The 21,650-nt window shown below is 38.3% G+C and overlaps 1 protein-coding gene across 3 annotated transcripts; it reads right to left on the bottom strand.

The window, feature by feature from the left end:
• Positions 1-274: 274 nt before the first annotated feature.
• HERPUD2 (HERPUD family member 2) lies at positions 275-20,835 on the bottom strand. Of its 3 annotated transcripts, XM_056486056.1 has the most exons (8): positions 20,321-20,835; positions 14,971-15,048; positions 11,623-11,733; positions 9,509-9,666; positions 2,829-2,951; positions 2,210-2,533; positions 924-1,038; positions 275-683 (listed from the first exon to the last, which is right to left on the bottom strand). In XM_056486056.1, exons 1-8 carry the CDS (start codon positions 20,465-20,467, stop codon positions 522-524), a joined length of 1,218 nt encoding a protein of 405 aa, XP_056342031.1. In that variant the 5' UTR covers positions 20,468-20,835; the 3' UTR covers positions 275-521. The 3 variants fall into 3 exon arrangements, with proteins under 3 accessions (XP_056342031.1, XP_056342032.1, XP_056342033.1); XM_056486057.1 differs by lacking the exon at positions 14,971-15,048 and having other exon boundaries at positions 20,321-20,805; XM_056486058.1 differs by lacking the exon at positions 275-683 and having other exon boundaries at positions 947-1,072; positions 20,321-20,773.
• Positions 20,836-21,650: the final 815 nt, after the last annotated feature.

The raw sequence follows: 21,650 nt of genomic DNA, 5'->3' as shown, positions 1-21,650 counted from the left end.
AAGCTTACTATTTTCTGACACGAAGACTAGATGCCATTAAGAAGTAACCCTTGTGTTAACTGCATTCCCTTAGGAATTAAGTAAGATCCAAATCCCTTGTGAGAATTCATATTCTGCATCAAACACAAGATACATTATTCAGATAGAGAGCATTTAGAAAGGTTTGTCAACATTCATATTTTAACAGCTCTTTAAAGAGGTAATGGTGCAGATTACATACAAGCTCTTTGCCTCAGTGTAACACGCATTTGAAATTAAAATGAAAACACGGAAGACCAGTATCTTTAGATTTTATTCTTCAGAAAAAGAAGAACCTTAAAGAAAGCATTTAGTAGTCCACTTGTGCTTAAAATATTCAATGCATGAGAAAGCCAAAAGAAAAAATACACATTTTTGTACACCATGATCAGAAAGATAACATTATAAATTTTCAGAAATTGCACTGTATTTAGAACACTCTCTAGAATCTGCTCCACTTCTACATATGGCTGCCAAGGCTGCCTGACAGTTCCTTTTCCACTTTAATTGCCAACCTGTGGAGGCCCTTCAGGAATCAGTGATGTGAAGAAGGTTGTGATAAAGGACCAAGCAGAAGCCATGAATCCAGGCTGCTGCTCCGTATTGCCATCTTCACCTGCATCTTCTCCAAGGTTTTCATCAATCCCATCATCCATAAGTCGCTCCTTTAAAAACAGAAATTGAAGCAATTCAACTGATTCTTTCCAGAATTCTGACATAAGGTAACCAGCAGTATCTTCCTACATTAAGTGACCTCTCTCAGAACAACCTCCTGAAGTAATTAGCATAAAAAAAAAGCTTTCTGGTTAAACCAATTCCATTCCACAAAAGATGGCTTTCTGTCCAAGCACTACAGCATACTTTACAATATACAGGAGTCTCAAAAGACGTCTGCCCTTACTCACCATCTCTTCAAGATCAGGATTATTTGCATGTTGCCCATCACGGTTCACTTCTGCATTATTGGCTGCCTGTTGTTGGCCTCCCTCTTGTCTAAAGGGAAACCATCCAGCTTGGTGTCTATGTAAGAAAGCGGAACAGTTGAAAACCTCTCCTGAAAAGAACAAAATGATTTTTCTTCTACAGCTAATTACTGCAGCAGATTCTGTATTTTCAAATGAATGAGGTTATATCTATTTTTCTGCAATGCATCATTCTAGAGTGAACGGCTTATTCTTCAATGTCTGTCCTAAGGTCTTACTGTTCACAGCCCTCAGTTCCAAAAGACAAGTAACATACCATGATTAGGTGATTAAATAAGTAGAATACTTTTTATGGGTCTTCTCCCCATTTTTTAGTCACTGAAGTTAAATAAGTCTTCAAAGCCAGCCTTAATTTTCTTAGTTTAAATTTAGTTTTCCATGTAAAAAAGAAATTCAGAGTTCAGCTAATGCTTGAAGCACATTACCACTGTAAATAACCCTCTCCTAGACTTCCAAGCATCTATATTATGATTTCAATTACCCTACCTTTATGAAAGAACAGTCTTATATAGGACTGAGACTATAGTGTAAGCACTCAATGAATTACATCAGTCAAAAATATCAAGCATTACTTCTGTTTTCCACTTCTACTTACATCATTAAGGTGTCTTCATATGCAAAAGGAAGTGATGACAACAGTACTGCTATTTCTCAATGAAACAGAAAATGTGCTTGGATCTATATAATGCATTGTTAAAATTTTACATCTCTGTAATTCTACCAGATCTAGTACCACACCATAACAGCAGCACTACCTTAACTCTGCCTAACAAAATTTAATGCATACATCCAGTAAGTTACTTTGGAAATATACATGAGTTTTGCACTGCAATTTCATATCCAAGTAATAAGTTTAAGTTTATACAAGCATATGCTTGACCTATATGAGCCTCCCTCCCCTCACACCCACTTTCTAAATTTTCATCCCAAAATGCTATATTTCAACAGTACTGATCTATTAATATCACCAATATGTAAGAACATTGTGTTTCAGGTATAAGAGGTATCCAACTCATTGTAAAAACATTTTGAGAATTACTTCTTTTACATTCAGTTTCTCTAGTTGTTTAATTTTTAAGACACAACCTACTGTAAAAGAGCAGTGTGTAAATTTTTGCATGTGGATAATTCTTAATTGTAAATTGAATAAACATTAGCACCATACTCCACATCTCAGATCTGCAGCTATATTCAACTGTTGTACTCACAAATAAACCAGCAGCATGGCTCCCATTACCATGACAAACCGACTGAAAGAAGAATAGAAGTATACAATGCTCAGAAGAATTGCTGCTCTAGAGAATGTGTACATCCAGTCCAGCCAGTCCCGGTTGAAGTCCTCTTCATTCACTACTGGGCCACCCTGTGCATTCATCTGAACATTTTGGTTTACAGGCCTGTTCTCCCGAACAGCTACATTTGGCACTGCTGCAGGTTCATTTGCAGGAGCATGTTCTGAATTTACAGCCTGGGCAACTGCAGATCTCGCTGGCTCAGTGCTGGAAGTCACTTGGGCTGAAACAGCAGCTTGGCTAAAAATTTAAACATAAACTTGATTTGTCAAAAAACACACACCATAATTGCTTTGTCTTCTCTGCTACAGTTCCAGATGTAATACATGTCAAAAAACTGCATTCTCCCTTAGATTTTTATTTACTAAGACATCAATTTAATTCTAATCCAAGACTGCATTTCATAACTTGCTGGAAAAAAACTAAGTATAAAACATAGCCAGACAAGATAAACACAGACATTTAGATCCAAAAAACAAACATTTAATATATTCTTTTCGCTAGTGTAGCTCAGTATAAGATAACACAGACTTACTATTGCATGTAGTACTGACGTACATACATCTGTTGCCACCATATCATCTGTAAGGGACTGAATGCAGGATACATAGAAAACCCAGCAGGAATACCTTGGCCAGGAAACTGGTTGCCTATATTGCTAGAAAACAATTTAAAGAAAAAAAATCAGCTCTGAGTTGTGACATTTTAAAAGCATGCTAGTATTAAAAAACAATTAAAATAGCATTTCTCCTCTCATTTGTTCCCTTAAAATAATTCACTGAAATAACATATGAGTTATTTCCTATGAGTGAGATCATCCAACCCATTCCAAAAACCACTACATTTTCATAAAAGACATTAATAAGCAAAGTTATTTCCACAGAAAGAATATTTGGTTTTGTACTTAGTATGTCACTAGCTGCATCTCTGGGACAAACAATGCTGGAAATTTTTCAAAACAGTGCTAACTGTAGAAATGCTTCCATAGAATTCCTTCTAAGTTCAGAGGTCATCTTTAAAGGTCTACAGGAGCTCTAAAGGGAAAATTTACTATCTTCTATAGCTTTCTTTTAGAAGCAATACCCAAAATACCACTGTGATCAGAGATGTGAAGTAATAACATAAGCAAAGACAAACTAATCTTTCAGATACAGCTTCTGAAGATTGCAACTAAGAACATTGTAAAGGATTTCATTTCCCCCCTTCAATACTTTGAGCATGTGTGATTCTTCTCCCTATGAGCTTTTAACTCTGATTCACATGCAAGAGAGAGAAAACTCTGTAAATAACTTTTATGTTTGGTTTTGTCTGCTATTAGACTTCTTATCCTCTCTTACCTCCTAGAGCATATAGCATGTTTTGGCAAGATTTCCAACTCTTTCGCAATAGATTTTGATGTAGTGAACTGTAGTAAACCAGGACATCTTTCAGGACAGCATGAGAGTATAAAGCATGAAGAAAAGTTTATTCAGACTGCAGGTAGCAAAAGCTGAGACTGCTGTAATTGTACTGCAGACTAGACCTGCTCCCTAAGTAAGGCACTCCCTGCAAAGATATCACCAAGAGATTTCATTAGTCTACCAGGCACTCAGATACACACTATATGCCCAGAAAGAAAGATGGGAGGAAGACATTAGAACCTTTTTTCCATGTTACACATGAATAAATATTTCACTGTAATTCTGGACAAGAACATGCCATGCAACTCCATGACCTCTGCTAAAATCGCATTTAGCCATAACCTGCTTTGACAACAGTTTGCAGGGCAGGGGAGGGGGGAAGAAAGCAAAAGTACTTTCCTGATACCAAACACAAACTGAGATAGTCACAGGCATTATTTGAGGTTTATTTTAAAAATTGAAAGGATTAATTAAGCAGTCCTGCTAATGCTATGTATTTATGCTTAATTAACAAGTTGAAACAGCAATGTCATGAAGCTACTGTTGAAAAAACAATCACTATTTATAGTTGCAGGCTATAAGAATGTTTTTCTATCCCTGAAACTGGCAAACACTTGGAGAGAAAAGACTCCTCCTAAATTCACAAAATATTCGACCTCAAAATGTAAAGATTATTTAAATATTCTACATGAATGTCATTAAGTACTTTGCTGAGACAAACCACTGATCAGCATCTCAATTTTAAACAGAGTATCAGATGGGGTTCTGAATAGGCAGGATGACTCACCAAAAAGCAGTGCTACTCAACTTGCCTGAATAAGTTCTGAAGGAATTCGCCGCTTCCTTTTCTCATCAGATACAGATTTTAGGGTTCTTTCTTGACACTGCTATGTTGACGCCAAAAAAAGTGGAGTGGCCTTAGGCTAACAGCTTGCCCTCATGGATACATGCTTTAAAAATATTACTGGATTTGAGCCCCATCTTTCTTTCAAACTCTTTCAAAATCGGCTTTCTTGATGTTTTAATAGTAGATTAAGTAGCCAGTCAAACAAGACAAACCACAGAAGTTCATTTATGCCAAATTCTTTTACATTCAAATATCATGGTGAGTTTTTTTTTGCCCCCGCAATAGCTTTTCTAGAAGACGCGACTTTTTCAAAAGCAAAACTTAATTTTTCAAGATCTGGTTCCATTAAGCAAAAATAGACTGGCTTACAACTGGCTTCTGGCTTAGAATGCCAACTAGTACAACAGTATTTTGTTTGCTCATCAAAAATCAAAATGAAGCAGATATGTCAATTACACTGCTATTACAGTTGCTGTGACATTAAGTTAGCTAATGAAAGTCAGAAACAACTCTTTACACTGCAAGAAGAACCTCCCCAAAGGAAGAGGACCTTCTCAGCAAAGCAAGGCAGCTTGCTGTTCAAGGAAAAAGTAAAGTAGCACAATACTTTCTCCTCATTTTTTTTGAAAAGGAGGAGAAAGAGGTAGGAAGCAGAATATTTCAAAAGAATAGCAGCAACAGCGTAAGAAGAAGGAAGCAAACATGATCTCTAAAGGCATTCCAAGACTGGAGAATAACACAGAGCAGACAAAAGAACAGTTAGATAATCCATAAAACAGGTCAAATGGTAGAGGTAGCTTCAGAATATTCTGAAAAGACACAGTGCTCCTCAGGATGGCTAAAAAGCTTAAAACGACTTCTTTTGATCTACAGAAGACACTCAAATGAACTAACCAGCACTAGATTTGAAGGTAAGATTATCACAAAGAAACTGCTCACCACCAGTGAAATATCAAGACTTTTTACTTAGACTTAAAAGCTTGGGATATCAACTTCAGGTGATCTTTCAGATGTTAACTGCTACTTAGAAGAAAATACAGCAAATAAAGATGACTGATGATGCAAGGTATTTATGTGCTAGGAATACTGTGTGCTGTCAGTATGTAACTGTCATTTACTTTCAAACACTACTGGTGTGCACAATAAAAAACACTTGACTAGATAGGCTACCCACATTTGACAAATTATTTCATTGCCTTGATGTCTCTTGTCTGTTTACGGCTTCCAAGGGCTCTCCAGATGGAAATGCAAATGCTGCCAGAGCTGAACCCATGTGCTCTGTATCAGCGAAGCATAGCACAGGCCCTGATCTCTAACAAAGTCCACAGGAGCAGAAAATGTTGTGCTTGCTCCCCACTGCTAAAGACTAACTTGGTACATACATAAACTCCTTGCCCCATCCCACCTCAAGTTTAGATTTTTTAAAAACAACATTTGCAAAAGCTTAAAAGCAGACTTATTTTTCCCCATAATACTTCAACAATCTAAACTAAATGCCCGAAGTTTTCCCAAAGTATTTCAACTCTCACACTGCAGCTTTAAGCTAGGAGCCAAAAAAACAGAGACCACAATTAATCATCTAACATTCACACTACTTATTTCTGCAAATCAATTAAGTACTGCAAAACACCCAAGGAAACTGACCCTTACATAAATTCTCAAACACCTGGAGATCTTTCCCCATCAGTAGTGCCTACAGCTCATCACAAAGCTAGAATAAAAATTGTTTGGCAATTATAAAAAAAAAAACAAAACAAAGTAATACCAGTTTCAGTTATGGATCTCCATATTCCTAGCAAGCCTTGATCTCCATATAAATAACCTTAAAGCTAGATCCCATTGCCCCAAATGATGTTCAAGAGACAGCTAAAAAAAATTAAAAAAAAAAATCAGAGGGCATTTCTTACTGCTGGAATACAAGCAGCAGTACCTAAAAGCAAAAGCAGATGCATCTGAAAAGATTACTGATGCATTGAAAAGGATTTTTAAAGAAGCAAGCAGACTCCAGCAGGCACTGGGCACAGATTATCTGGAGGTGAGCAGAGCCAATACCCAGCAGTTTAGAAAGATCTAATTCAAGTTCTGACAGCACTCCATTAAAATACTTTAAAAAAAAAAAAAGCCTAGGATTATTTAGGGTTCATTTATTTTGGCATTTCTGTTCAGATTAGGAATGCACTCCTGGAAACCTCCAATCACCTGCTCTTACTACAGTTCTGTATGCATCACAGAATGCTCCGGGATCACCATCTGGAGTCCTCGTTGATTACACAAAATTGAAACATGTGATTTGGGTGCACTGCTAATGTACCACAGACACAAGCAAGGACCCTATTCCAGGTTAGTAAGCTATAAATAGTCAAAGTCGGACTGAAACCCTTGAAATACATACAGTGATGTCAGGTTCTCAGCAGTTCTCAGTCTACAAAATCCACTCCTCTCAATCCACATTACATGTTAGACATAGCAAGTCACAGACTTAGTATTTTCAATTTAAGTTATTCTCTCTATCCAAGACAGCAATGTCTCCCAAACTTACACAAATTAATTCAGCCCAAAGACTAAATAATGGTTCTGTTGCCCTTTGGAAGTCCACAGCCTATTTAGTTTACCACACTTGACAAAAATTCAGAATGTCTATGTGAAAAGCTAATTAGAAAGATATTAAAACTTCTTACAGATTAGTCATTTACACAAGACATAATAAATTACTTCTGGAGTTAATTTACTTTACACCTTCAGCAGTCTTGACATTCAACCTGGTGTCACCTAGTTTTGTCAGAAAGGCAAGTATGACCACTTCTGTGAAGATGCATTTTGGTCAGAGTAACATTAAGTCTTCACCCACTACAAAGGCAATCTCTTCCCAGCGGACAGTACATTTCAGACAAAAAAAAAAAATCAACAAATTCAAGATGAAAACTAGCAAGAGTAGTAAAGTCTGAGTTAACACTAATGAGAGCATGTAAATTAAACTAAAACTTAGTAAGCTTTCAACAGCTCTTGGCATCTGCTTTTTTTCCAGCAACAGAAGCAATGTTACTGTTAGCACATTCATATTTTTTGTTCCAACATTCTCCAAAAGTAGGTTTCTAAAACTTATACAGTACTGGGATAACACCTTGTCAGAAAGGAAACTTGAAAATGCTCCCTGAGGAAATTACAGCTATCATCTCAGAACACACCAGTTTCCCATTTTCCTCTTGGAAGAGGCTACTACTGCTACTAACAACAAAAACATGTTTAAGTAGCTGTAAAGGTCACATGAATTAGAATTCCTAAAGCTACTTTTTAAGTGCAAAAAAGAGACAGAATTATGTGTGTTGGGTTGATGTGGCCAGAAATGTGTATTCTATCACCATCTGTTAAAACTGGGTGGGGTAGTGATTCCTTATCTCTGTAGCACATACCATCTCCTAATGGTCCATCTTTAAGACAAGATGGGGCAATCATCTTGATCTTTTCCACAACCCATCCTCCCTCCAGGAAGATATCATCTGCTGCTGGGCCATTAAGTCCTGACTGATAAAATTACATCATCCCACTGGGAGATGCTCCAGCCAGGGGGAAGAACCAAGCCTTTCCTACCTAGATAAAAATGGAGCTTTTGGACAGCAAGTTACTTTCTTTCCACTGGATTCCAGAGGAAAAGTCGGACCCTTCTACATCATCCCTGGACTTCTGGAGGAAGGCTGCACCCTTCTACAGGAGCACTGCTTCAGCTGAACCACACCTGCCACTGCAGGGGGACTGTAGTCACCATTTGATCGGACTGCTACCAACACCCTGACTGACAGTGTGTCAGGTTGTATTCTGACTCTGTCAGGGTTGGGATTGTTTTTTGTAATACTGTACTTCTGTTGCTATTGCACTAGGAGTCGCACATAATGACAACGAAGACTTCTCCAGCTAGATGGCTAAAGAAGCGATTTATTGAATGACCAAACCACATTTATAGTGTGGTTTGCAAACTACAAACAATTCAGCAGTCTATTGGACAACAGAAGAAAACAAAACTCTCACAGACCATGAGAACTGTTTTTCAGTGAACCCCAGGTGCTAATCTTGTTATTAATTCCTTTTTGTTTTCCCCAAATGTTATCATCCTGGGAAAGGCTCAGGCTGGAACTGAAAAAACTGTCTCAGCCTGAGAAAGGTTTCCCTAGCATGAGAAAGAGAAAAAGAGCTCTGAGCCTTGCAATTTTCAGCCTGGGGCTTCAATGGTGTCCATGTGTATCTACTCTAATTTTCCCAGTAAAGAACTGTTATTCCTAATTCCCATATCTTTGCCTGAGAGCCCCTTAATTTCAAATTTATAATAATTTGGAGGGAGGAGGTTTATATTCTCCATTTCAAAGAGAAGCATCTGCCTTTATTGGCAGATACCTGTCCTTAAAACCAGGACATTATGTAGTAACAGACCTGTTCTAGATCTGGTTATCTTTCACTGGTATGCATGAAAATCCTTAAAAATTCTGTTGTAGATACACAGGCACTACATGCATTCAAAACACCTGCATATCATTTCTACACTTGAATCTAATACAGAGAAATGAAGAATTACATCTCTTATGTGTCAAAAACTAGAAATCATCATAGTCTGCTAAGACTATAGTGTTGACTGTTAAAGGACAGAAAAGACAACCAGAAGTAATAATTCTATCAGTTACATTACTAACTACATCCACTAAACATATTAAAGCTGCACTTGTCCAAGAAAACTGAGGGCAGAAGTATAAAGAAAAATATAAAAAAACCATCCTGAAGGGGAACACCAAAAGCACTTCCAGTCTGACTGACTCCTGGCTAAAAACACTAATTTTTCATGTGAAAACTTTTCTGTGACTTATACTTCATGGTGAACTAGCCAAATGGTTTTCCAGACTGTGAAAGAAACATAAGTGCAACTGAATATATAAAGCACTGTAAAGAGTATCAAAGAGTGATGATTGCTTCAGTCTCACTTACCCTTGCACTAAATAAGGGAACTGGTGGCTTGGCATGGGATTGCTGTGTCCTTGTGGAAGATTACGATGCCTCACTCCATCTGCACTAGTGCTCAAAGACGTAGAAGAAGCTTCTTGGTTTGTGGGTGAGGCAGCAGTTGATCCAGAACGCTCTAAATTCTTAAAAATAAATAAATCGGAGGTTGTGAATCTCTTGCCACAGTTACAATATTTACTACTGTGTCTTAAAAAACTACTTGCTTTAATGTTTTGCCACAAGTTTTATTAAGAATGTGAACATTAGATAGGTCTTCTGTGGTTTTATCGGTTCTGGCAAACTGTAGTAACAAATCTAAAATTGCACTCAGGTGCAAGTGGGAAAATTTTTTTCAAAAAGACCCAACACTTGATAGTTTCCAGAGAAAACCACAAGTCACTGGGAATCAGTTTTAAAAAGCTGAAGCAAACTGAAACTTAACTGACAGAGTGTCTAGCAGGAATGAAAATTTTAGTAGCTGCTGTTAACAGAAGTAACTACAGCTTCAGGATATAACTGTCTTCAGAGACAGTGGCTTAAAATATCTTCCTCTATCCTTATCTTTAGTTATTCCTTCTACTCTTCATCCTCTTCACTGTACCAGTTGCCCAATTCAAATGGCTGTGCTCACTGCTGGAAGGGGGCTATCAATGGGAACAGGGAAACAGCTAGGAACTACTTAGGTTCTACGGAACACACCTGAAACTAGTGTCAGACCTGTAATACCTGGCTTCTAAACTGTCTCTAACCATAACAAGATTATTAAAGGGCTATAAAGATGCATTATTTCAATTTTAATAAGTCCTCAAATCCTGTTGCTAAGGTTTACTGTAATATTTACTCAGCAGAAAATACGCTTTGACAACTCAGGAATTGGAGGTCCAATTACTTAAGACATCCATATCCCACTTGCCCCTACAAAGAAAACAATAAATATTTACCACTAGACAGTGGGGGTGGGAAGGAGTAAAAATAAACTGATAGAAGGACAAAGGCCATTCAAACTTTGGGTTTAAGCTACTTCCTCCAAAGTATTATGAACTTAGCACTCTGCATGCTGCCTGCTTTAAGCAGTCATTCAAATACAACATTTACAACTGATGTACACAGCAATAAAATGCTTGCCAAGGAGACCATCTGTGTCCTGCCTGTAAACAGAAATATAAATTTAGCCTTTGAAAAGATGTTGCAGCCACAATCCCCTCTCTACCATTGCTTAAACTGCTCATGTTTTTGATTGTCACACAGCAGCCTGACACAGGCCCTATCAACAGCAGAATGAAGACATACAGCTTGAAAGGGCATTTTCCATATGCTGACAATACACACACCTCAGATGAAACATACCTGCAGTGGTATTGTATATATCCCTTTCTCACTAACCTTCAAGAGTTGCTTAGTGACACTGTCACTTCTGGAGAAAGCCAAGAACCGCCAAGTTCTCAACAGAAATCATAACTGCTTTTAAAGCCCAATACAACCAAAGACATTCATCACTTTTGGAGGGTGTGAGGAGAAGGAGGCTCAAAACACTATAAACAAACATGTTCTGTAATACTTTTATTAGTTATATTGTTCAAGAACATTTTCTACTTTTGACTGTCTTACACATGCTATGACTAGCTTGAAGTTCATACATAAATACTAGCCAATTCCTCTCAAACAGGAAGAAAAACCTGGCCAACTTACACCTGTATCTCATGACAACAATATTTTGACTGGTCCCTTAAATTTTCACAAAACAAATCTCAACTTAGCTTTTCTAGAATTCCGAATACACTGTGAAATTTCTGCCAAAGATACAGGAATATAGAGAGAAAGGAAAGAGTACTTCTCAATACAGTGTTAAAAAGAAAGAATAGCTTAGAAAAAGTAGTGCTTTATCATCTAATAAACATAACTATTATAATTTGAAAAAAGTCATCTTATTTAAATAAAATTACATCCTTAAATAATCAAGTCTAATTGGACAAATTCATATGGCATGCTCTACTTTCAACATACCATTTTACAAAAAAATATAAAAAGTTAAAAGATAAATTAATGGCAAGTTTCCTTAGCACAGAAGGAATTCATGTCCTGTGTATGAAAAGACTCACTGAGCCACTGCTGGAGGTTGATGCTCCGTGACCTCTACTGGTGCTGGGTTTTGGAGAACTTGGGGGTGTCCGAGATGTACATACCAGGTGAACCATATGATATTCATCTTGCTAAAAATTAAAGAAATTGAAGAGCTAAAGCAACAATACTGGAGAAAATTATAAGCAAAGAGAAGTCAAAGCTGTCAACACTAAAACAATATTATACAAAACAGACCATAAAGCAACACTCGAGCCTAGCAAGAGAATCCTAGTGTTTCACAATGAATGTCTTCTTAGAAGCTGTCCATAATAACACATGGAACATTGACTTTACCCGTTTTCCCTAGAACTGCGGTACAGCAGAACCAAAGAACCCCAGGAAAAGCATGAGAAAGTTTATCACAAGCTGTAACTTAATTTGGAAAGATCTCGCACCTTTTACAGGGCTCAGTTTACCTGAAGTTGAGAATACTTACATTTGCACTGAGATCTATGAAGAGCATTATTAACTAGAGACATCAGGGTACATGAAAAATGTAGGCACTGGAATTCCACAAGCAGACCAAGATAAGAACAATGTGCCAACCATTGCAATGCACCCTGCTCCTGTTTAAGCTTAAGCTCCTGGCTCAAGCCTAACCTGCAGACACACAACTGAAGGGCCCTTGCAGATACTGCATGCTCAGGGAATGCTATTCCAAGTTCTAGGTGAGGCTTGAGTATTCCTAAATATTTGAAAGTGAGGAAGCAAATGCATGCCATCACTTGAAGCCATGGAGTAAGACCATGCCAATTCCACAGGAACATGCTCACCCCCAATCTGGAGGCCATAACTTCAATCTGAAGCTATTTCACTGTACCAAATCAAAACACCCCGTTACACAGCCATAGCAACTGCTCTGGATGCATATTCAAATTGCACACTGCAGCTTCCTCAATAACTAAATTTTAAACAAGAGAAGCAACAAAAAACTCTATCCTCTTCTGAAATCAGCATGGTGCAGGCAAGCTGCCATTTTTAATGAGATGACATTCAGAAAACTTACATTTGGAGAGAGCTTTTTAAACTATATGTAAACGTGCTATAACAGACATTTACCCATTTTTATGGTTTTGATCTTCAAGACTGGAAAAAACTAGATAAATGCTTTTATACACCACTGTGCATTGCTGCTAGCATACCCAATGCACACTCAGTCATTTAAACTTCTCCACATCCTGGGTCCTAATCCCAAGCACAGCCTCACTGCTACATTAAGTATAAGTTCTTACCACTCAGGAATACCAAGGATCAGAAAGCACTGAACACAGGTGATCAGCACTTTGACCACAACAAAAGCCTTTAACCTAACTAATCACCTTCTTCCTAGAAAAAAAAACTATGCCCCCTGGGAAAGACAAGAGAAGCTACACATACCACTGGTAAGCCTACAGCTTTATTAAACATGACAGTTTATTGCAATATATTTCTATTCATAAGTAATGTGTTGAACATCATTGTGCTAGAAGAGTGCCATAACTTCCAGCCTCAAGACATTTTGATCAGTGAAACAGCACTGGTTAGTACCAAGGAGCAAGTATCACAAAGGTAACTGAGCGATTTAGTAAGTCCTCATATAATATTAGTAATTTATAACTAACCCAGTAGGAAGATCTTGGCAGAGAATGAGACTGAATTTAAGTGTAATCATACTTTTTTCCAAAAGCTTTCAAGAGCTTTAACACAAAAACTCCTCTTCCAACACAAATTTCTAACTTTGTGCCTAGGACTGGTGTGTTTTCAAATTCATAAATTTCTTTAACTACACAAAGTTTGATGCCTTGTTTCTAAAACCAGCGTGATGCAAGTAGGCCAAGCGAATTTAAGGAATTTGGATTTAATTTTATTCTTCGCAAGCAAAACTAAGCTTTGAGGTAAGTTCTACCAACATTTCTTCAAACATTCAAGCAGTACAGGGCATACACTGGTTTGCAACAGTCCAGCTCCAGTTTTCTAGTAAAGCTATACACAGTAAACAGCAAACACTTTCTTTGGTAAAAAGTTTAATCCCATTTAATAATATCTGTTTCAGAATAAAGATTACAAAGGAACAGCAGTGTAAGTCTACCGAAGTAATACTCAAAGACTCCTCTGCATCTGTTTCTCCATCTTAATATTGAACTTCAGTTGTCCACTTTCACTAAAGCACCATCCATGTTTGGAGACTTTCCTGCACAGGAAGTTTTAAAATGTGGCCCATCCACTCTTGCAGCCTGTAGATTGATTTTTACCTGAATACATCACAAAACAGTATCCTTACCAACAGCCAGGTACTGTACTATAGAAATCATCTATTTCATAGGATTAAGAACTGTACAAAGACCTAAGGTATTTCCCCAATAACAGCTATTGATTCATCCTGAGCTGTTTACAAAGAATTAAGAGTCAACATCATGTTGCCAGTCACCATCAAAACTGAAACAAAAGTTCTTTATAATCCACCCTAAATATATTGTTCTACACATAAGAACTTTCCTAACTTAATAAATTACTTGGTATCATCAATCCAAGCTATTTGAGCCTGTTCAAAAACCAAGTGCATGCATTCCAAGATTTCCCGCATGTCATGCATTTTCAGAATTAGGATCTAACTGTTGACTGAAGAATCCAAAATTAGACTAATAGAATTATTTGTTCCAATAGGAACCAACAGAATTTTTAAAAAGTATGAAATGAAAAGAACAAGAACCAACAAAGTTTCAAGCATAATCAGGAACGGTTAACAGCTGGCAAATCAAAACCAAGACAAACAGCCTTCCCAGGAAATTATTCAGGAATTGAGAATTCTGGTTCTGCAAAATTAATATATTACTCTTCATCTGCTTACACAAGTATCATCTTTGACATAAGTTCTGGATTTAAGCCTCTATGAGAATTTAAATGATGTCCCAAATCAACACAAATATGTCGTATTATTCCATTTACGGGACAGTGGTTACTGTCCAAAAAGTCAAGGCCAGGTTGGAGCTCTAAGCAACCTGGTCTAGGTGCCCCTGCCCAATGCAGGAGGGTTGTAACTAGAAGATCTATAAGGTCCCTTTCAACACAAATCATTCTATGATTCTATGATATACAACACAGCACTTGCTTGGGACTCAGCATAGCCTACTTGCTCTCCCACCAACTGGAAACATACCTCAAACCAAAAGTACCATAATCCTATACATAGGGCATACTTGAAAATACATTTTCCAGAACTTAACATTATATGGTTACATCTCTCAATACAACAATGAAAATTTGACGGTAAACAACACAAATCTAAATTCCTATTTTCCAAAAATTTGCTTTGAAAAAATATTGTATGGTGTTGATATAAAGCTTACTTTTCTGAGAACATCTTTCAGCTGCAGATGATCAGGAAGCAGTCTGCCAGAATACACCAGTCTCTGATCCTTTGTAGACTAGGAGATGGGGACAAAGAAAGGAATTTAGCTTTTTTTCCTACTGTACAGGTGTATATATATATATACAAAGCTGGAGATAAAAGGAATTTTCTCATCTGCAAATGACCAACACCAACAGACAGACTTTAAAACATTTCAGAGGCTAAGTCCAACTTACAAATCACTTCTGAAAAAGAATTATGCTATTAAGCACTCAGCAGGAATGCCATAACCATTAACAACACTTAGGGTAAATGTCAAGAAAACGTTCAAGTACACTCAAAAACTCCTATCTTTTAGTGATTTCTTCTTTACCCTGCTCCTGATGCCAGGCAACTTCTGAAAACAGACATGGAGAAGTGGCTGGGGCAAAGAAAGTTAGAAGAACAATGGAATGCCAATTAAAATACACAGAACAGCACAAATTTCAGTCTTTTTCAACAAGGACCTTTCTGTTATATTGTCCCCACCCTCAAACCTCCTGTAGAAAAGAACTAAAAAACAAAACAAATCATTAGAAAAAAAAAAGCAAAAAACAAAGAAGGGAAAGAATTAAAAAGCAAGAAGCAGCAAAAGCATTTTTTAAGGTAGTCTTCTAACCTGGGTAAGCTTTTTTTCCTCTTATTACAGTTTCACAGTTTAAATAATCTAGTATTGTAAACAAAAATTTTATTTTTTTTACAAATAATATACTGTTCATATGACAGTAACTTTGGATTATTCCACACAATAGAATTAACAGCAAAATTATTTTAAAGGTAACTATTTGAGGTACCTATCTACAGCAAGATGTCCAATATGCTAAAACAATGAGCCTACTCATAAAAAAAACACAAACAAATGCTAAATGAAGAAATCTAGCCTAACATCAGTGGAACAGACATGCATTATCAGCATGAACTATTTGAAGAATTTCCCCATCATGCAAACACCAAGTCCTACACCTCTTCTCTTCCTATCCCTGCCCACTCTGCAGTCTTGATTACACTAAGACCAATAACAGAGCCCCAGATCTCTGTGATTAGGAAAAGCTTTCACAGAAGTTTTGACTTATTTTCTTCCAGTAGCCCTCTACAGATCAAATAATACAAATAATTTAGCAGAATATAGAAATGTTACAAAACTATTGGAGTTTTTTTTTTTTTTAACCTGGAAAAAAACTCGTATCATTAGAACAAAACAGAGATACTCAAAGCAAATAATACTACTAAAGTACTCAGTAAATCTCAGGCTTTAACTTTTTTCCCCAAAGCCATACTAACCAGCCATTCATTATAAACAAATGCTTAAACCCCAAAAACCTGACACATACTGTGCAGAATTGTTTATCACTTTTACTCAAGTGAAATTCTCTATACTTCTGCACTTTTCTGTATTTTTAATTAGTGACATCAGACAGTATTTTTATGTCTCGCAACAAGAGGAACTAGTTACTCTAGTTACTTGCAGCTCAAATTGATAAAATACTGCAAAACATTTAACAACAATGCTGTACTATTTACATTAAAAAAAAAAAAAAAAAAAGCCTGACTCATGTCAGTGGCTTCTTTTGAGTGATGCTATTTTGTTGCTCCCTTCAAGCAGGAACAGGCTACCAGCAGAACACAAGTGCTTGGGAAAAGCCAGAAAAATAAGCATTTAAGCATCAAGATCAACAAAAACTTGAATTTCCTGTAAATTGGAAACTTGTTGCTTTCGATTGACCACAGCAGTCAGAAGAAAAGTCTTAAGAATCCTTGTTCCTGAGACAGATTATCTGGAGATTAATAAGAACAGATAAGCACTTAAAACAAGGAAAGCCTAACAGCAAAAACCCGTCAAAACCCAAATCTTTAAATCATCATTCAGCATAGCACTAGAGTATTGTTTTGCCTGTTTCACTCCTAATGGAGCTCTGTATAGGTCACTTTCAAGTGTTCGCTTCAGTACCTCATGAAGCAATCTCTCTTCCATCTCCTCTAATTAAAGTATCTTCTCTAACAAGATACAAATAACTTTTAAATATGAATATTTAAAAGATGAAACTGGCAAGATTAAAACAGCCCCTCAAAGCTGACTACACAGCCTTCAGAAATGTGTTTCAACTCCCTACAAAACCACAAAAGAAATGGTTAAACATATGTTAAGTACTGTCAATCACATTAAGCCAGACACTTTAACAAGGAAAGATGAGGCCTTAAACCCCATACTCCTCCCTTCATAAATTAAATACCTACCTGAGAACTAAAGGATTGTCACTTGCAATTCTCAGGTTAAAAGCCTGCAATTCTGAAAAGGGCTTTTTTTTAATGCAAGTGGAAGAACAGGTCATAAATGTGGAAACACAGTAGTTCACATATATGGCAAAGTAAATGGAAAAGGCATTCAACTTATCCTTTGCCAGAGGAAATTTCACTACCGCACCTCCTGCTTCAAAGAACAGCATGCTCCCTGCTAGCTGAAACACTGAACTGTGATGGAAAAACACCTCAAACCACATAATCAGAGTAGCCCTATTTTCAGAAGAAAGCACACAGCATCAGAAAAAAATTATTCTAGAACCTAGAGTGAGATGGGAGACTGTTTGCAGATCAAAACCCAAAAGGTATGTATTCAAAACTAAGAACTCCAGAGCTACTGGTTTGGAAGTATTTACTCAATTTTTCATGCAAGATTACTTTTGCAATGCTTACTCCAAACTAGCTATGCCCTGCACATTACCAAACACCAAACCTATGACAGTGCAGAAATGTCCTGTAGGAATACAGGCAATCACTGTTGCAGCTATCATACAGTATTATTTTAGTTCAATAAGCCTCTCTCCCATTCTTCCCTAGGAAATAAAAATCCAGACAACCACATCTAGTTAGAACTGAAAGCCCATGCTAGATGACAGGCACTGTGGGAAATGAGAAATAGCAGTTTTAAATTACTGTTTATGGGTGTAATCAGTGCAGGAGTGCACTGAAGGAAGGATCTGCCAGACTGAGACACAGGCTGATTTTACAACAGCCTGGTGTTATTCTACATAAGTATTTCATTTAGGGATATTGTAACTGCACTGGAACTGTACTCTACCTGTGAAAACTGGCACAGTCAGGGAGCAAAAGTATGACAACTGTCTTAGTAAAGACTCTAATATCCTTCTGAACCTATTTAGCTTATTCAAGTACTTACTCTGCAAAGTATATCAAAGTATAACAACTAAATCAATTTAAAACTGCCTGTATTTGAAATTTGTATGTCTTTAGGCAAATAATTTAATCAACTAAACAACAAATTACTCTGGAAAAACCCCAAACAACACTGCCTCAAGAACGAACTTCTCATTTGCCTATTCTAACCACCTGATTTTCAGAAAAATATACTCTTAATTGTAAATTTAATTAGGACACTCACAGTTTTCATCAGTTTACTAATTTAGAGATGCACATACAAGAACGAAGTTCAAGTCACACAGAAAACTTGAAATACTTTGTACAGCAGTGACAGCAACTGATTTCTATTTTACCCCCTTAACTTCAAGAACACTGCAAGGCCTGCATAGCATTGTAATAGAAATTATTTCCAGGACCTATCATATTGAGGGAACAGAAAAATCAGCCCTTTAACAATGAAGTAGTTTAAAAGTAAAAAAAGGGGGGGGAAGTAGGCTCCTAAGCAAAAGGACTTACACACATTTGAAAAAAGCAGTAGCACTCAACACCAAAAATGCATCAAGCCAAAAATACACTTTTTTACTATATGCAGTAAATAGGAGCCATTCTATTAAACCCTTTTCTCCTCTCCCATGTTATTACTTTAACTTGAAAAGTCCTAGGAAATAAAAATACTGTGTTCAGTTATCAATTTAACTGCAAGTGCAGTAAATCCAAATTAAATTGAAATTACTGAGATAATTCTCGTTACAGAAACTCTCTATTATTTGACTCAGAATGAGTCTGAGTATGCTGAACTAGCCGTTTAATACTGAGAGGCACTTTGAGGACTCTATTTTCAACAGAAGAAATATGCTTCAGGAAACTGAAATTTAACACTACACTACTCTTTAAAGTCTACAAAGTGCAACATGCAAAACTCTTATTCATTAAGATTCTTTCCTTTCAGGAGCTCAATTTAGCAGGATCGTTCATAGGATGAGTGAAACTAGTGTTTAAACGCAAACACATCACTAGAGGAAATTCTAGTGAGGAGGATGAAGCAGCAATCAGCTGGAGTGATATTTTTGTTTTTTACAGCAGATAAGCTCTTTCAGCAGAGAATTACAGCAGTAACTATATTCACAAACTCTCCCAACTGTTGAGCAGATGTCAATGTACCAGTGCCAGCCCAAGTTGTTGGCCATTTTTCATCTTTCTCCAAAAGGCAGAAACCCTTTCTGAGACAAAGCTAGTATTTTACTTTCCTCTTGTTAAAAAAAAAAAAAAAAAAAATTAATAATGACAATAACTTCTATTGAACTAGGTGAAAAATAACTTAAAATATAAATGCCACCTTTTGCTGATGTTTTCTAAAGCCTGGTTGTAGGCCCACATGCTGATGCAGCTCTCATACAGTTGTCTAGAACAAACTTTTAAATATACCGTTCTGCATGACTGCCATTCTACATGTATACAGTATTATCATCTATTGCCTATGCTTTTTATAAAGCCCCTTATAATTGCCACATTTAAAAATAAGCTATTTACCTCAGAAACAAAAAACGCTGTAGATATTAATTTTCAAAATACAGTCACAGCTGCCATACAAGTTTGTATGAAACCTAACAGCAAAATCTTCAGCACAATCTCAAGAGAAATGGCTTTTCAAAGAGGAAATAATTTTGGAGGTTTTTCAACTATATTGTTTCAAATAATATTATGAATAAGCATCTATCCGCTCCACACTTCAGTGAATTCCCTAGATTGTGTTAACCTTAAGCATATCACTTATACTTTAGGACAGACAGAATCCTTAGCCAGTGCTCACAGATGTACAAAAATTAGCCTCAAATTCAGTTAACTGAGGTACCTAAATCTCAGTTCCACCCCCCCCCCCAAAAAAAAAGTGAACACCTTTAGCGATATCGCCTTTCAGGATGCTACACTGCGATCTTCTCACACGATGTAAAAGAGCAGCCTCGTATTTGTTACACTGCCAACTTCCCTGAAAGCAGGACGGCCATCGCCTTCACACAGGTCACTCTTCGGCAGCAGGGCTCTTGTTTGTTTACTTAACAAGGTTTAAAGGAAGTCTTGACCGCCTGTCCCCAAGTCGCCGCAGTGCCAGCCTTACCGACAAGGGGACGGAAAAGGGCTGGCCAACAACTCACCGGCTTACTGGGGTACACCTTGGAAAGATGGGACTTCAGTTTCCCCACAGTCCACTCCAGAAAGCAGCTGATGGTCTGATCGGTGTATTTCTGGTTGGGGGCCTTGATGATGAGGGTCACCGGGTGCTTCACCACACTCTGGTCCATGCTGCCCACGGGGCCGGGCCGGCCCTGCCCCGCTCTCCTCCCCGGGGGCACGACGCCGCTCGAACCTCTGGGGGGGGGGACTCCGGGAGGGTTCAGCGGCCGGGGGCGAAATTCCCGGAGCTAGGGGAGCCCATCCCCGTGCTGGCGCTCCGGGAACCGCAGCCACAGAGAAATCACACCCTCATCCCCCACGCCCGCGGGACCGGAGGGAGAAGGAAAAGCGCGGCACACGGAAGACGCCCGCACAGGCCGAACCCCTCCACCCGTAGCACCGCCGCGGCCTCCAGCCGCTGCGTAAAATGGAGGCCGGAAGCGGTGCCGCCGCTGCCCCCGCCCCCTGCCGCTCCCGCCGAGCACCGCCGGGGGGCGCCCGCGGGACGCAATGGCGGCCGGCGTCAGTGCCGTGCGGTGCTGCTGCAGTTGTGACCGTGGGCCGCGGTACGAGGTGTGGGTGTTCGCCGGCTGCTCATTCACAAGAAGGTCTCGATGACTGAAAAGCTTAAATGCTTCCCAGCATGGGAATTAAAGCTTTGCTGCTTGTGTGTCTTGCCTCCCGTCAGCGTGGGAATGCCGCTGCGTAGTTATCCAAAATATCCTTGTGAGGTCAGGAAACGCTATTTTATAACCAGGTTGGAGGGTACTGAATCGGAAAATCACAGAGTAGTTAGGTTTGGAAGGGATCTTAAAAAATCATCTGGTTCCAGGTTCCTTGCCAAGGGCAGGGACGTATTGCAGTAGGACCAGGTTGCTCAGAACCCCATCCAGCCTGGCCTTGAGCAGTATTCAGGATGTGGCATCCACAGCTGTCCAGTACCTTGCCACCTTCACAGTAAAGATTTCCTTCTTCGTGTATTTAATCTAAACCTACTTCGTTTTAGTTTGAATCCATTCCCCTTTGTCTTGTCCCTACATACCCTTGTAAATAGTCCCTCTCCATCTTTCTTGTAGATTCTCTTCAGGTACTGGAAGGCTGCAATTAAGTGATCCTTGAGCCTTCTCTGGATTCACTCCAACAGTTCCCTGTCCTTCCTGTGCTAGGATCCCAGAGCTGGATGCAGCATTCCAGGTGGGGTCTCACCAAAGCAGAGGGACAGAATCCCCTCCCTCACCCTGCTGGCCACACTGCTTTGGATGCAGCCTAAGACACATTTGGCTTTCTGGCAAAAAATGCACATGGTTAGGT

The sequence above is a fragment of the Oenanthe melanoleuca genome, chromosome 2, assembly GCF_029582105.1.
Source record: "Oenanthe melanoleuca isolate GR-GAL-2019-014 chromosome 2, OMel1.0, whole genome shotgun sequence".
Lineage (NCBI taxonomy): Eukaryota > Metazoa > Chordata > Aves > Passeriformes > Muscicapidae > Oenanthe > Oenanthe melanoleuca.
This window is presented reverse-complemented; position numbering and strand designations above follow the sequence as displayed.

Coding starts and splice junctions, on each gene's coding strand:
- HERPUD2 (XM_056486056.1), bottom strand. CDS start 20,467: ATGGACCAGAGTGTGGTGAAGCACCCGGTGACCCTCATCATCAAGGCC. Junction 15,049..20,320: donor AGGTGTACCCCAGTAAGCCG/GTGAGTTGTTGG, acceptor CCCATCTCCTAG/TCTACAAAGGATCAGAGACT. Junction 11,734..14,970: donor TGAAAGATGTTCTCAGAAAA/GTAAGCTTTATA, acceptor TTTAATTTTTAG/CAAGATGAATATCATATGGT.